General features: G+C 43.4%; 1 protein-coding gene and 1 long non-coding RNA gene across 2 annotated transcripts; one reads left to right on the top strand and one right to left on the bottom strand.

The window, feature by feature from the left end:
- Positions 1–3,837: 3,837 nt before the first annotated feature.
- On the bottom strand, positions 3,838–5,476 carry LOC128475161 (uncharacterized). The gene is made up of 3 exons (XR_008346457.1): positions 5,367–5,476; positions 4,483–4,561; positions 3,838–3,976 (listed from the first exon to the last, which is right to left on the bottom strand). It is a non-coding gene; the product is annotated as an uncharacterized LOC128475161 (long non-coding RNA).
- A 7,372-nt stretch (positions 5,477–12,848) lies between these two features.
- Positions 12,849–16,514, top strand: LOC128474872 (protein N-lysine methyltransferase METTL21D-like). The gene is made up of 4 exons (XM_053457280.1): positions 12,849–13,072; positions 15,500–15,610; positions 15,719–15,791; positions 16,351–16,514. Exons 1-4 carry the CDS (start codon positions 12,849–12,851, stop codon positions 16,480–16,482), a joined length of 540 nt encoding a protein of 179 aa, XP_053313255.1. The 3' UTR covers positions 16,483–16,514.
- The last annotated feature ends 1,127 nt before the right edge of the window (positions 16,515–17,641 follow it).

Below are 17,641 nucleotides of genomic sequence, written 5' to 3'. Positions count from 1 at the left end.
ACAATAGCATTAAACATGGACATAGCATTGCACATAGAGATAACATTAAACATGGAGATAGCATTAAACACTGACACTGCCTTACACATGGATAAAGCATTAAACATGGACATAGCATTTGTGACAGTGTAAACCCCAGGGAGATGCTTAGTGTGGCATTTGGGTACAGGTGCTATCCAGATCGTAAATATGGGTCCCTGGGGTGGAGCAATTGGAGAGCAGGGTGGGCCAATGCTCCGTTTCCCCATGCTGTGGAAATTCCATGCCGAGTTTTCCAGGAGGCAAGAAATCTGCAGGATCTGGTCCGGGATTCCTATGGGGCCGGCATCAGGCACAGGTGCTGGACATTAAAAGCCCCTGGAGCTTGATACTCAGAGAGACTGTTGGGGGAAGAGGAAGTTTCCCTGTGCTCCTAGGGCAAGGAGAGGCCCCGAAGAAGAGAATCCCTGAGCCAAGTGAGGCAATACCTGCCTGGACGTTTTGTGTGTTGTCTGGGGGAGGTTTTCCAGAGCCTGGCGTAGCTGGGTCTGGCTGGGAGGTTGAGGTAGTGGGTGATTAGGCTGGTCAGTCTGCACCAGCATAGTTCAGTTAGAGACATACCATGCAACAGTCAAACAGTGGTTTTTGGGGTTTAAGCGGTTAAAATAAAGTGAATTTTTTTTTTCTTTTTTTTTTTGTTTTTCGTTTTTTTTTTTTTGGTTCCTGCTTTCTGCCCACAGACCATAGCAGTGCTTTGCCCGCATCCTCCACCATATGTGACAAACCCTATAGCATGAGGGCCATACATGTCACTTTTAGGGGTCCTAAGCACCTAAGTCCTCTAGGGCAATTAGAGCCAGGAACAGCAGCTCATTTTTTTTTGTTTTTTTTTCGTTTTTTTTTTTTTGGTTCCTGCTTTCTGCCCACAGACCATAGCAGTGCTTTGCCCGCATCCTCCACCATATGTGACAAACCCTATAGCATGAGGGCCATACATGTCACTTTTAGGGGTCCTAAGCACCTAAGTCCTCTAGGGCAATTAGAGCCAGGAACAGCAGCTCATTTTTTTTTGTTTTTTTTTCCTCCTTATTTTAACCGCTTAAACCCCAAAAACCACTGTTTGACTGTTGCATGGTATGTGCCCTTGTGTATTGCTGGCTGAAATACATATCTTATGGAGGATGGCCTTGATGTGTTTGTGACGACTTATTGATGATCAGGACGTGAAGTTTCTTTTTGCTGGATAAAAGTATTGCATATCTGTGAAACCTGCAAAAGAAATGTCCAGGCAGGTATTGCCTCACTTGGCTCAGGGATTGTCTTCTTCGGGGCCTCTCCTTGCCCTGGGAGCACAGGGAACTTCCACTTCCCCCAACAGTCTCTCTGAGTATCAAGCTCCAGGGGTTTTTAATGTCCAGCACCTGTGCCTGATGCCGGCCCCATAGGAATCCCGGACCGGATCCTGTGGACTTCTTGCGTCCTGGAAAACTCGGCATGGAATTTCCACAGCATGGGGAAACGGAGCATTTCCCACCCTGCTCTCCAATTGCTCCACCCTAGGGACCCATATTTACGATCTGGATAGCACCTGTACCCAAATGCCACACTAAGCATCTCCCTGGGGTTTACACTGTCACACATTACACATAGAGATAACATTAAATATGGACATAGCATTAAACATGGACATAACACTACTCATTGAGATAGCATTAAACATGGAGTTAACATGCAACACATCGGAAGGATTTCATTTTGGAATGTATCGATTTTATTTTGAAATATAACTATTTCTTGTTTGAACACCAGTTTCAGGACACAAAGCAGGGAACCAGGAACAGTACAGGTGCCGAGCCACAGCAGGAAGATCCATAGACTTCAATACAAAGGCCCTGACTGAAGGGCAGGGCAGGTTCATAAAGGCAGGGTAATCACAGGTAACAAGGGCCAGCTGGATGTATTGGCTAGGGCTCAACCCAGGTAACAAGGCACACCTGAGTTCTGAGTGCTCCAGAGGGCGGCCACTAGTGGTAGCAGATTTAAACACCACAGGTATAAAAAAAGCCATGGTTCAGGCAGCGAAAAAGTGGTTCCTGACAATAGCATTAAACATGGACATAGCATTGCACATAGAGATAACATTAAACATGGAGATAGCATTAAACACTGACACTGCCTTACACATGGATAAAGCATTAAACATGGACATAGCATTTGTGACAGTGTAAACCCCAGGGAGATGCTTAGTGTGGCATTTGGGTACAGGTGCTATCCAGATCGTAAATATGGGTCCCTGGGGTGGAGCAATTGGAGAGCAGGGTGGGCCAATGCTCCGTTTCCCCATGCTGTGGAAATTCCATGCCGAGTTTTCCAGGAGGCAAGAAATCTGCAGGATCCGGTCCGGGATTCCTATGGGGCCGGCATCAGGCACAGGTGCTGGACATTAAAAGCCCCTGGAGCTTGATACTCAGAGAGACTGTTGGGGGAAGAGGAAGTTTCCCTGTGCTCCTAGGGCAAGGAGAGGCCCCGAAGAAGAGAATCCCTGAGCCAAGTGAGGCAATACCTGCCTGGACGTTTTGTGTGTTGTCTGGGGGAGGTTTTCCAGAGCCTGGCGTAGCTGGGTCTGGCTGGGAGGTTAAGGTAGTGGGTGATTAGGCTGGTCAGTCTGCACCAGCATAGTTCAGTTAGAGACATACCATGCAACAGTCAAACAGTGGTTTTTGGGGTTTAAGCGGTTAAAATAAAGTGAAATTTTTTTTTTCTCTTTTTTTTTTTTTGTTTTTCGTTTTTTTTTTTTGGTTCCTGCTTTCTGCCCACAGACCATAGCAGTGCTTTGCCCGCATCCTCCACCATATGTGACAAACCCTATAGCATGAGGGCCATACATGTCACTTTTAGGGGTCCTAAGCACCTAAGTCCTCTAGGGCAATTAGAGCCAGGAACAGCAGCTCATTTTTTTTTGTTTTTTTTTTTTTGGTTCCTGCTTTCTGCCCACAGACCATAGCAGTGCTTTGCCCGCATCCTCCACCATATGTGACAAACCCTATAGCATGAGGGCCATACATGTCACTTTTAGGGGTCCTAAGCACCTAAGTCCTCTAGGGCAATTAGAGCCAGGAACAGCAGCTCATTTTTTTTTGTTTTTTTTCCTCCTTATTTTAACCGCTTAAACCCCAAAAACCACTGTTTGACTGTTGCATGGTATGTGCCCTTGTGTATTGCTGGCTGAAATACATATCTTATGGAGGATGGCCTTGATGTGTTTGTGACGACTTATTGATGATCAGGACGTGAAGTTTCTTTTTGCTGGATAAAAGTATTGCATATCTGTGAAACCTGCAAAAGAAATGTCCAGGCAGGTATTGCCTCACTTGGCTCAGGGATTGTCTTCTTCGGGGCCTCTCCTTGCCCTGGGAGCACAGGGAACTTCCACTTCCCCCAACAGTCTCTCTGAGTATCAAGCTCCAGGGGTTTTTAATGTCCAGCACCTGTGCCTGATGCCGGCCCCATAGGAATCCCGGACCGGATCCTGTGGACTTCTTGCGTCCTGGAAAACTCGGCATGGAATTTCCACAGCATGGGGAAACGGAGCATTTCCCACCCTGCTCTCCAATTGCTCCACCCTAGGGACCCATATTTACGATCTGGATAGCACCTGTACCCAAATGCCACACTAAGCATCTCCCTGGGGTTTACACTGTCACACATTACACATAGAGATAACATTAAATATGGACATAGCATTAAACATGGACATAACACTACTCATTGAGATAGCATTAAACATGGAGTTAACATGCAACACATCGGAAGGATTTCATTTTGGAATGTATCGATTTTTTTTTTGAAATATAACTATTTCTTGTTTGAACACCAGTTTTACCGTCATCTATGTGGGACAGCCATGGGTGCCAGGTTCGTGCCGAGTTACGCCAACCTTTTCGTAGCCGAATGGGAAGCAGAACAGATATGGCACAACAATCCATTTGAAGCAGACCTGGTGCAGTGGAAGAGATATATCGATGACGTGTTAATTATATGGAGGGGAACACTGGATAAATTACATCAATTTATAGAATACATCAACCAGAACCAATACAACCTAAAATTTACTTTCAACATACTAAAGCAAAGTGTTGAATTCTTGGATGTGGAACTATTCACAGAAGGCAATGCTCCAGAAATTATAAAAATGCTACCGATGCCAATGGTTTCATTGATTACACAAGCTGTCATCACCCAGCATGGTTAGATAACATCCCCACGGGGCAGATGATGAGAATAAGGAGGAACTGTACACGGGACCAGGACTTTATAAAACACACCACAGATATTAAAAGTAAATTTAGGGAGAAACACTATCCAATAGAGTTATTAGCGAGAAGTCAACAGAAAGTGGAACAAATGGACAGATCTCATCTACTAAAAGGAAAGCCCGAACATAATATGAACAAGAAAGATTTTAGTTTTTCATTCATTAAGGAATATAATACTAAGGCTTACCACATTAAAAAGATATTGCGGAAACACTAGCATGTCCTGAAGAGCGATGACATTTTAGGTCCCCTCTTACCGGAAAAACCTCAAATCGTATACAAAAAAAACAAATAATTTGAAAAACATTTTCCTCCCAACAAAGAAAACAGAAATTAATTTTAATACCTTTCTGGGCAAGAAACCCATTGTTTTTTGCCCATGCGGTAGGTGCAAGATGTGCACCTACCTACCAAGGAAAACAAACAGTTTTATCAGTAATAGGACAGGGACTACATACGAAATTAAGAAATTCATCACCTGCACCACCAAATCTGTAATTTATTTATTACAATGTCCATGTGGTGCACAGTATGGGGGAAGAACAACCAGACCACTTAAAGGAAGAATTTAGGAACATCTTGGGAACATTATGAATTCAAGCATTAAACACGGTGTTCCGCGATACTGTAATTCATGTCCTGTTTTCTCAATTAATCAATTTTGAATCATGGGAATAGACACTGTACCCCCAAATTGGAGAGGAGGGAATAGTGCAGAAAACATTTCAAGAAAGGAAACTAAGTGGATCTTTAAATTAGGAACATATAAAAAAAGGAGGCTTGAACATAAACTTGGATATTCACGCTTTCACCTAAGGGATCCTAACCCCCATTTGAAATAAATAGACACAGACTACTTATTCATTCATGGGTTCTTCAATATTACTTTTTACTATACACAATTCCAATATTTCATATTTTGTATTATTGTTTGGCATATTGCTCTCTTTTCTGTGGATTCATATAGACATTTATGTATAAACAAAACCCATAGTATGTTTAGTTATAGTTCATATATCCACGTTTAATGCAATCACATCCTTAAACGTTTACATCCTATAGCGTTTATACTTAGCGTTCATGTTAATCCGTCTTCAAATGTCATTTCTTAACATCTGCACTGCACAGCACAGCAGGACACTAGGACATGATGCAACACCAAGAAAAGAGACAGCCCTACGGAGAAGGAGAAGCCGTTTCTATGGGGACGCGTATAAACAGAATGACGGCAGTACGCACATCCAGCCTCCAATACGTCCTCACGTATTGTGGAATGACGTAACAGCGCCACCTAGTGTACATGTGCGTACAACACGTCCTCATGTTCTGGGAAACAACGTTACACCGCCATCTAGCGTATATAGAAGAAAATACAACGAATTAACACACATAAAAAGAGTGGAAGAAGCGATCAAATACTTTTTTCCTGAGGAAGCCATTAAAGCCGAAACGCGTTGAGGAAAGACTTTTTATTTCACTGAATCGTTTGACGTTTACATATTTATATTTTATATATCTTAAAGTACTTTTTTTTTAAAATTTAAATAAAATTATTTTAAAGGCATATTCCCGTAATAAACCTATATCTTTAAATATAAGCAGCAGTTGATTATTCTTTGGGGGTGGTTTTCCCGCTCCCTGGCTGGAAGAAGTTGCCGCACTGTATCACAGCGTTCGGGGGATTGGACCTGAAATTCCATGACATTTGGAGAAGAGATCCTGGACACCGTGGGCTTCCCCTACCCCCCTCCCTGAGCGCACCTTGCACATAATTTTACGTGCATTGGATCCCGTGATTGCAACCATTTACTACCTTTTTCACAAGCTGCTATGAGAGGGGAATGAGAAACAGACACAAATCTTCAGCACTATTGTGAGTGCAACTAACGCAATATAATTAACACCGTATCGACTGAACAGTCTACACTATTGTTGTTTCGTTTGTTTTTCTTACATGAGCGCCCCCTATTGAAATTGAACCTATACTTTACAACACCTGGAGAGAGTTGTTTTTAAGGAGGCAGCTGTGAGAAAACAAAAGGGAAGTATTTTTAAGAGATTTACTTATTTAGCACACACTATTTTTAGGGCACACCGGTTCTCCTCACAATCTTTTTACTAAAGCACACACACCCAGGCACTCACACTAACACAACCAGGCAATCACCACTAATACACACACACCCAGACATTCACACTAACACAACCAGACCCATACATTAACACACACCCAGACACTAACACAACCAGACAATCAGCACTAATACACACACCCAGACATTCACACTAACACAACCAGACCCATACATTAACACACACCCTGACACTAACACAACCAGACAATCAGCACTAATACACACACCCAGACATTCACACTAACACAACCAGACCCATACATTAACACACACCCTGACACTAACACAACCAGACAATCAGCACTAATACACACACAGACACTCACACTAACACAACAAGGCCCATACATTAACACACATGCACAGACACTTAAACTAGCACAAATGCATGCTATCATACCCAGAGAAACACACATAGACAATATCATACCCATACACACACAGTCATAACATGCCTGCACACACAGTCATAACATGCCTGCACACACACTAACATAAAACAATAGAAGAATTCCGCGCATATTCAGCGAATATCAATCACTGATCTGAGGAGTAAGTATTGGGGGTTGCAAAAAAACAACCCCCCCCCGATGTTTTAATTTAAACCCTGTGCGGACGCACACCTGTAAGGCCGGCCCTGGCGGGGGCTTCCGAGCCCCTTTGAGTGGCGGACCCGGTCGCAGTTGCGGCGGGTTTAAGGGGCAGGTGCATTTTTCGGTGCACAAGTTTATAGCAAGATGCACAAAACATTTCATAAAAGCCAAAATACACCTACATTTCCATTCCGACATGTCATGTTTGGGACAGTCTATTTTAGTAGTATTAATTTTAATTCCAACTATGTACCACATGAGAGATACAAAAATAAAATACCTGTATTAACACCAATATAGGCTATGCAATGTAATACTTCAAGTGTAAAAAAGGAACTATTATTTATTAACTCTAGTTACCTGGGGAAAGAAATATATTTTTGCGAGCAGTTGAAAGCTACAGGTTGCAGGTGCAACTTATAACCGTTACAAAAATAAAAATGCCCTGGTCCCCAAACCTTAATAGAACTTAAGATACTGGAAACGGCATGTGATGTAATTCTCTGCACTAAGGGAATGACATCCGTAGTTCCCGCTGGTCTCTAATCTTTTGTTCGGAGCTTGGAAGACACTGACCCCGGCATATAACAGCCCTCTGCCATAGTGACCGTCGAACCAGTTGCCTCAGATTCTGGTATTGTTCTGTAGGCAGAGTAGTGGTGTAGCAGGAGAGGATGACCCGCAGCAGCCCCTGGAATTCTGATACCACATCCATGTGTTCGTCAAGGCGACCGAAGTCTGTCGTCCTGTCGGTTAATCCCGGTAGAAAGTAAGTGTCCCTCAGACTAAGAAGCAATCCCGCCGCTTGCCACCAATGTCACGGGCTGGCTAGTCCGACCGACTACCTCCGCTGTCTTGTGCTCCCTTAGCCTGGGACAACACTTTCCCCAGTTCCCCAGTCACTCGCCGAGACTCAGTGTAGGGTAAAACCAAACGAAGACTGATTTATTTTGGACACACAGGGCTGGATATATCCATCAAAACACACATTTACATAAAATAAGATATTGGGACACAAACCGCCCCCCTTAATCTGCCTCCCAGAGACAACAGGGGCAGTCACGAGATTAACAATACAATGGGGGGGGGGACTGATTTATACAACATTAAACTGAAACAATGGCAGTCACTCCCTGGTTGCAGATCCTGGCTGTCTGCTGGAGATAATCCCCTCAGCAAGTGATGAGATGATACTGCTGGGGGTAGCCACAGAAGTCTTTACAAACCCAGGGCCCATAGTCAATAGGGAGGAGGCTGGCAGTCAGGCTTCTCCAGTAGTCCCAGTGATGGAGGGTTCCGTCACAGCATTAAACATAGAGATAACATTATCCTATGGGCATTCCATCAATACTGTCATTCACCTGTCATTCCATAGAACACAGCTATAATTCCACTTAATATGAGGTTTAGAACCTATAACTGTACTAGGGGAGTATACATGACACAGTTCTATATGATATTTAAGATGGTTTTCTCTAAAAAACAAGTTTAATTTTTCTCCCATTATATCCTATGGGCATTCACTCAATTCACATTCACTCAATCACTATAATCCCACATAATCTGAGTTTTAGATCCTGTGTCTGTGCTAGGGGAGAATGTGTGCCAAAGATCTAAATGATATGTTTTAAATTCAAAATCAATTATTCTTTTACCTTCCATTATAGTCAATGGGCATTTCTCCCCATTAAAGTCTATGGGCATTCCTCCCCATTAAAGTCTATGGGCATTCCTCCCCATTATAGTCTATGGGCATTCCTCCCCATTATAGTCTATGGGCATTCCTCCCCATTATAGTCTATGGGCATTCCTCCCCATTATAGTCTATGGGCATTCCTCCCCATTATAGTCTATGGGCATTCCTCCCCATTATAGTCTATGGGCATTCCTCCCCATTAAAGTCTATGGGCATTCCTCCCCATTAAAGTCTATGGGCATTCCTCCCCATTAAAGTCTATGGGCATTCCTCCCCATTAAAGTCTATGGGCATTCCTCCCCATTAAAGTATATGGGCATTCCTCCCCATTAAAGTCTATGGGCATTCCTCCCCATTAAAGTCTATGGGCATTCCTCCCCATTAAAGTCTATGGGCATTCCATTTTGTCATTCGTTTTAGTATGTCCCTTGTATCAAGCGCTGCATAAACTGCTGGCGCTATATAAATAAAAGATAATAATAATAATGATAATAATAAATATGTGCAGGAATATTTCTCTACCAAACACATTATACAGAGAGATTTCCAGCTGCTGCTTCATGTTAAAGTTACTTTGTTACATGTGAATAGCGGAGCCGATGAGTTTTACAGCAGCTCAGATGTTTCTTCTGGGCGTTTATTTCTTTGCAACCAGACAGACGAATGGGATTTCCAAAAACAAAAATATTGGACAAATTTTGTCCGTTCCGGAGACGGACATATTTCACAGAATACGAAGACATCGTTTCTACTGAAAACTAACACAAAAGAAACTTTCAACATAATATACATAAAATTGCTTTAGGTTTACTCCCTTGTGACCAATGATGTACGTCATGAAAAGATGGTAGCACAGAACTCATGATGTACCTGGTACATAACCGGTTAAATCGCTCCCACATCAACGAGATCAACAAGAGCATGGGGGGGGGCACTGCTGCTGATGGCTCCCCGATCAGAGCCGTCAATCAATGGCAGATCTTCCATGCTACAGCCAATCACATGCATGGAAAAAGTCAAAAGACAAAGGTGATGCTTGCAAGCATTGCCTTTGTCTCGGCTCTCAGTGATTGTGAACGGGTTTTTTTTACTATATTTAATTTTTTTTTTATTTTAGATGGTTAGTATGGTACTTAGTAGGGAATGTTTTAGATATGGAAAGGAAGGTGTTAAAAAAAATGAAACAGGAATCTAGGGTGATTTGTAAATTAGGGATATGTTAAGCAATAAAATGTTTGGTAATTGTTCATTTTATATATCTTTTATATATAAAACTTTATTTCATAAAGAAATTGCTTCACATATATGAATATGAATTTTGAGAAAATCCCTACTTGTCCAAAAAAAATGTATATAATTCATGTGCGTACACGAACTGAGAAATGGGAACATAGCTGTTTAAGTCGTGTAGTGATTTTGGTGTTTTAATCCATTAGTAAAATGAAACAAAAATCCCTAACATACCCGTTACAATGAGATGAGGAGTGGATGCGCAACAGATGAGTAATAGCAATAGTCCTGCAGTATAACAACTACAGGGATTTGCTACAAAAGATTGGCTTGTAAGCTAGAATTTCTGTGTTTATAACTCAGAATAAGTCAGTTTGTCCAAACGTGACCTACTATCGCTACTCTCAGTAATAGAGTGATTGTCTGGGCTCGTGATCCCTTAATGTATACACTTAGAATGTGTGACATCACAAAGCTATGACACAACAATTGACCAGTTACCATGGTGATGATGTAAACAGTCATGTGGAATTCAATAGCCTTGCAAAGTAGCAGTTATGCTGGCTTGCTAAGCTTTCTTTTTAATGCAATGAAAAGGTATTAATGATGAAAGTTTAAGTTTACTTGTTTCATATCAGTCCCTGTGTGCTTCTGTCCTATTTGTTGTCCATCTTGTTTATGAACCCAGAACACAATGTATTTTGGTTTAATGACTACAGCTTCGACAAGAAGCTACAGACAAACGGTAATCCCTACTTGCCCCCCAAAATGTATATATAATTTGAGTGGGTAGACTAACTGAGAAAAACAGAAATAACTGTTAAAGAAAGAAATAGGAAAAACTCGTACAATAACCCTGTCCCTTAATGGTGCACGGGGTGTATGCTCCTTGTTTGATGTTATGAGTGATTTAGGTGTTTTTATCCATTAGTAAAATGAAACAAAAATCCCTAACATACCCGTTACAATGAGATGAGGAGTGGATGCGCAACAGATGAGTAATAGCAATAGTCCTGCAGTATAACAACTACAGGGAGTTGCTACAAAAGATTGGCTTGTAAGCTAGAATTTCTGGGTTAATAACTCAGAATAAGTCAGTTGGTCCAAACGTGACCTACAATCGCTGCTCTCAGTAATAGAGTGATTGTCTGGGCTCGTGATCCCCTAATGCATACACTTAGAATGTGTGACATCACAGAGCTATGACACAACAATTGACCTGTTACCATGGAGATGATGCACCACCATGCCAAAACTGTAGTGGGAAATGGGTGTGTCACAGTGACATCATAAACCTATCAATGCTGTAAACAGTCATGTGGAATTCAATAGCCTTGCAAAGTAGCAGTTATGCTGGACTGCTAAGCTTTCTTTTTAATGCAATAAAAATGTATTAATGATAAAAGTTTTAGTTTACTTGTTTCATATCAGTCCCTGTGTGCTTCTGTCCTATTTGTTTTCCACCTTGTTTATGAGCACAGAACACAATTTATTTTGGTGAAATAACTACAGTTTCAACAATAAACTACAAACGGTATATTATACTAAAACAAGAAAATGTTTATTTAACATGTAAATTATAGTAGTACATAATAATATAAGTATTTAGAGAATGTATATAGTTATATTTATATAGTTGGGGAAAATGTCTAAGTAGAACAGCAGCTTTAATTTAGAGAAATCAGGAAGATGCATTATGCATTATTCCCCCAGATATAGATATATGCCTTATATCCCCTGATATTCCACTGTGCCCCCCTGACATGCCTTATAACCTCCTATATGCCACTCTGACCCCAGATATGCCCCTCTGCCCCCCAAATATGCCTTTTACCCCTTATATGGTCATGTCACACTGGTGCTCCATCATAGAAGCCCGGGCGGAAGTCGACGACAGTAGTGGAGGATGTCTGCGCGCATCGCACAGACACCTGCCGGCTGTCAGAGAGGAGGATCCGGGTCCCCTGCAGCGCTGTATTATTATCCAACCACTAATCAAGGTCTGATTATAAGACGAAGTGTATTTTTCAGAGCATTTGCTCTGAAAAAACCCTAATTTTATATTCCATAAAATCGATTCAACATTGTCGATTAGAATTTTTTTCTCTCACGCAGTATAATTTACCCGTTTATATATATATTTATGACAATAATATTGTGTTGTTCTTGGGTACCAATTTGCCTTTTTATAAGTTTTCTTCCACCCATCCTGGATTTATAGGATCTTAACCCTGCGTGGCCAATGCAGCCTTTCTTGGATATTGTACCCTGTGCATGGCTGTTAAACACACAGTGGCGGCAGAGTGCGATAGAGACGCTTTTATAAAGAAGAAAACGCTTTAAACATATTAAGAGAAAAACGGATTTTAATTTCAGTTCCAAGTGCATTCCATGTTATGTGCATTTACATATCCGTGAGCAATTCTAATATGAAACGTGGCTGTTGCTTTATTATTATATATTATATTCTCGTATACAGTACACATTGTGCAAGTGTCAGTCACCGAGCGGGCGCCAGAGACAGACAGACACACCGAGCAGAGACAGACAGACAGGCAGACAGACAGGCAGACACACCGAGCGGACGCCACAGACAGACGGACACACACACCGGGCAGACGCCAGTGACAGCCAGAGACACACCGAGCGGACGCCAGAGACACATCCCCCCTCCCGAACGGACACCGGCGCGCTATCAGTTCAATGCATTTCCACTCATTTCAGTCTCCGGTTTCCGGCAGTACTTTGTACCATGTGATCAGTCACATGATCTGACAACCTCTTTAGAGTCCTACTGGGTAGGAACTAGCAGCTGTTTGGGCTTTGTGGGCGTCAATGCTGGCACAGTGAGGACGCGGGCACCTGAGGGGTTTGGCCTGTCGTGACGGACCCGAGGGCAATGTTTTTGCGGAAGCTGGAGCGCAGTGATGGGACGGTTCTGGCGATTCAGCAGCTGAGCTCCGGAGACGTAGGCTGCGTGGTGTGGGACGCCGTTATCGTACTATCCAAGTTCCTGGAGGGCGAGGAGTTTGTGGGCCCTGGATTCCATAAGCTGAGGGGGAGATCGGTTCTGGAGCTGGGGTCTGGCACCGGCATTGTGGGGATCATGGCGGCAACCCTCGGGTAAGTGGCAGATCTGGTGCCACACAATGTAAATAAATGACTGATATATTCTTTATGAGAGTAATAAATCTCAACTATAATTTTATAACCCCTTTTAGAAATATGAATGAAACCAAGTTAGTTTCACCTTTATGGGTCCCTATCGAATCTCAAGATTAACTACACCAAGTCTGAGATTCTCAACATCTCTGTTTCCCCTGTTTTAGTCCCGTCGCTTGTGTCTAGCTTCCCCTTTCGGTGGTGTTCGGACCGTATGAGATATTTGGGGATTTGGTTGACTGCCGACCTTGCGCACCTTTACCGGGCTAATTTTGCACCGTTGCTCTCTGCGCTAGCCGACGACCTGCGCAGGTGGACGCCTCTTTTCCTCTCCTGGATTGGTAGGGTCAATGTGGTCAAAATGAACCTGCTCCCGAGAGTGCTGTATTTATTTCAAACCCTTCCGATCCGGCTGCCCCGCGTTTTCTTTTCGTCACTCCGTTCGTCTGTCACTAGGTTTGTCTGGGGAAATAAGAGCCCCCGACAGAAATTTTCGCTTCTCACCCGCCCTAAGTCCCGGGGGGGCTTGGCTCTTCCCGACTTTCACTCATATTATCGGGCTGTCCACTTGCTGCGCATCCTAGATTGGAACCTCGATGGTCCGGTTGCTAAGCCCTGGGTTGAACTGGAGCTGGGTGCGCTCAGGGGTCGTGTCCATCATGCTCTCTGGGGTCCTAGAGTCGGCTGTGGTGTGGAGCAGCATCCTTTGATTTCCGCCACCCTGGCGGTCTGGAAGAGCGTGAGTCTTCGGGCCCGGCTCTCTTCGTCGCCTTCTCCCATGTTGCCCCTCGGGGGAAATCCGGACTTCGCGCCGGGTCGTGCCCGAGGGAGCTTAGCTTTCTTGGGGGTTCCTCCGCCTGTACGCTTGCACTCGCTTTTGGGTGATCGGGGAGTGCTGCCCTTTACGGATTTCCACGCGCGCGGACTACCGTCCATGCTGGATCGCTTCACTTACCTTCAAATAACGCATTATGTCTCCTCCCTTCCTAATCAGCAGAATCTGTACAGGGACCTCACGGTATTCGAGGCCTTATGCTCTCAGAAGCGCCCGCCAGCGGGGGCTATCTCCTTGCTCTATTCATTGCTGCTGTCTGGGTTGTCGGACTCGCCCCCTTCATTTTGCCTGACGTGGGAATCTGTGTGTGACGTACGACTCTCCGACGCTGACTGGACCAAGATATTCTCCCTCACCCATCAGAGTTCTAGAGCCACCAAGGTACAAGAGACTAATTATAAAATCCTGTCCCTCTGGTACCGCACACCTGAGAGGTTACACGCCATGTTCCCGACTGCCTCCGTCTGCTGTTGGCGGTGCGGCCGTGATGTTGGTACCATGCTTCACATCTGGTGGGCCTGCCCCGTGTTACAGGTGTTTTGGAAGGAGGTATACCGGGTTATTACAGAGCTTACTGACTCACCCCCGCCTTACCAGGCGCTGTCCATGCTTTTGCATCACACGTCGCTCCCTGTCTCGCGTTATAAGAAATCGGTCGTTCGTCATTTGCTTGATGCGGCGAGATGCCTTATCCCTCTAAATTGGAAGTCGGTCCATCCTCCGACGCTCCATGCCTGGATGTCCAAGGTAGAGGACATCAGGGTGATTGAGGACCTTTCTGCCACTTCTCTCAAACAGAGGGAGGCTTACACCGCTACCTGGTTCCACTGGCTCTCCTTCTTGGGTAGGCGCACTCCATGATTGCCTCCTTCGTGTGGGGTGTATGTTTCTTTTCGCCTCTTTGTATCGTTGATGCTTGGATGGGCGCCTGGCCATGTTTGTTTCACCTGTATCCTTTGTGTTTTATTCGATCAGGTTTGCTCATTTTATACACTGTGTCTTGTTGGCATGTTATATTGCAATGGCTGTATTACTTCCTTTGCCTTTGTCCCTTTCCCCTTTCCCCCTTCCCCCCTTTTTTGCCTTCTGTACCCTTCCTTCCCCCATCCTGTATAAAATTTTGAAAAACCCAATAAACTTTGGATTTTGAAAAAAAAAAAGAAACCAAGTTATGTTTTTTCATTAACTTGGCATAATCAATACATATAGGTTATATAGGTGCCTGTGTGTACGTGGATATACATTTATAGATTCATTCAGTACATAAAAAATATGGCCTGCTCCCTTATAAAACACTACAGCATGACTTCCAACGCATACCTACCAAGTGTCCCGAAATTCCTGCTTCCCTCTTTCCTCACGGATGCCCCTGTTTTGTATGTACTCAGAATATCGGACGCTGCTGCCCATTTCCCACCCGCCATGATAATATTCTAAAAGCAGATTTTTTTTTTCCTTTTAGCTCCAAAATATCCATTGATGATTCTATGCTTTTGATCTTTTACTTGGCACGACTATTCTTTCATTCTAAGTACAATTTATTTTCTGTACAGGGCAGACGTCACGTTGACGGACCTTGAAGACTTGAAGGACTTGATGAACGTGAACATTGAAAGCAACAAGGATCTAATCACCGGTAGCTGCCGAGCGAAGGTACTAAAATGGTTTGTATATCTCGGCTTGGTGGCAATAGGTTCTCTTTACTAGGATATGATTCGCCTTTAAATAATTAATCATGTTGTTAATACTTGGGGATATGTTTTCTTTTTCAGGGGTGAGGATGTCACAGAGTTCCTGCCTTCACCTAACTACATTTTGATGGCGGACTGCATATACTATGAAGAGGTGCGGGTGCTTCCGTATTTATTACATGGCTCAAAAGAGATCTTGTCTAAAATGGAAATGTGATGGCAGATATGTTCCATTTAGCCCATCTAATCTGCTGGGGGTTTTTTTTGGGGGGGGGGTCCCCTCCTGGTGTTAAAGACTCAATTCTTGATCTTGGTTTTGGGTAGGCCTATACCTATGGGACTCATGTTTAAATGTTCTTACTGCATTAACCTGCTGCAATCAGGCTGGTTCAGGTATTAGAATAGTGTGTATCATATGTGCCCACCTTGGTGCTGTGACACCCCTGAATGTTATTTGCTATATGTTTATTATGTCCGTCCTGTGAGTAGTTCCCTCATTAGGGTAATGTATAAAATCTGTATATGTATTGTAAGGGCCACTGGGCGGTATGCTAGGGGAGTAGGGATAAAGACATAAGTCTTGGACTTAACTCTGTCTCACCAATGGACCAATCAAAGACTTACATCAATTTTATTTCATGATCTCACCAGGTATATTGAAATTCTGTCATTATCAACACATGTAAACCTGTTTATTTTTGTTATTAATACAGTCCTTGTGTCTGCTGCTGAAGACCCTTAAAGATCTCTGTAGCCTGGAGACTTGTATCCTGTGCTGTTACGAACAAAGAACCACTGGGAAAAACCCTGAAATTGAAAGAAGATTTTTTGAGGTGAGATCATAGAGCCCCCCTTGATAGGTTTAAATATTTCTGCTTCTGCAGATTGTTAAACACATTTTTGTTGCTAGTATCAGTTTATCCGTCCTTGGTCTGTCGTTTTTGTCTGGTCTACTAAACAAACAGCCTGTTCCTCTATAATACTGCCCGTGGTAAACGTTAGAATGGCTCTGTCTCAATCACTCAGCTCTGGAGCTCTGACTAATATAGCCTGTGGGAAAAAAGGATTCCATTATCGTGGCTCTAGGAGTCAGCTCAGTGTGTTGCTTGAGCAGGGAAGGCACCCTAAATATCACATGACTGGCAATGTCGGTCTGCAGATAAAAGGGGGTATAATGGGACAATATTAGATAAAACCAATATTTTTGTATACAGGTCTTTGTGTTATGGTACTACAGGCAGACAACCTGCGCTATGGACGCAGACAACCCCCGCTGCTAACCGCATCTCCTTCCGGCTGCAGCGGAAGTTGCGAATTGCGTAGACGTCTACCCGCTGCAGCGACTACACAGCAGGGAATCGGAAGCACCGTTAAGTGTGTGTGTGTGTGGGGGTTAAATGGGGGGCATAAAGCATTTCTGTAGGCAGAGTGCTCTATGATGCCTTTAACCCCCTTAATGCCTCTCTGCCTCCAGAGATGCCTTTTAACCCTCTATACACCACTCTGCCTCCTGAAATACCTTATACCTCCCTATATGCCACTCTGCCCCATAATATGCCTTTCAAACCCCTAAATGCCAGAGTGGCATATAGGGGTATAAGGCATTTCTGGAGGAAGAGTGGCACATAAGGGGTCAAAAGGCATATCATGGGGCACAGTAGCATATAGAGGGTTAAAAGGCATATCATGGGGCACAGTGGCATTTGGAGGCTTAAAAGGCATATCATGGGCCACAGTGCCATATAGGAGTGGCAAGCCTGGGGGCAGATGTTCATAACTGGAGGGCAGGTTGGAAAATAAAAGGAAATAAACACAAAAAAAATATTGTTCTCAAACATAGATTTTATTGAAAAAAAAAAAGGTTTACATAGTTTACATGAATTAACATTTACTAGGAAAACTTTTTTCCTACAGGGTCGTCTTACATTCAGGCTTTTTCTTTTTTTCCTAAACTAATATTCAGATTTTGGGGGGTCATCTTATAATCGAGCAAATACGGCAATA

Source organism: Spea bombifrons, chromosome 2, assembly GCF_027358695.1.
Source record: "Spea bombifrons isolate aSpeBom1 chromosome 2, aSpeBom1.2.pri, whole genome shotgun sequence".
Taxonomy (NCBI): Eukaryota; Metazoa; Chordata; class Amphibia; order Anura; family Pelobatidae; genus Spea; species Spea bombifrons.
Note: the sequence above shows the minus strand (reverse complement) of the source record. Positions and strands in the feature narration are given on the sequence as shown.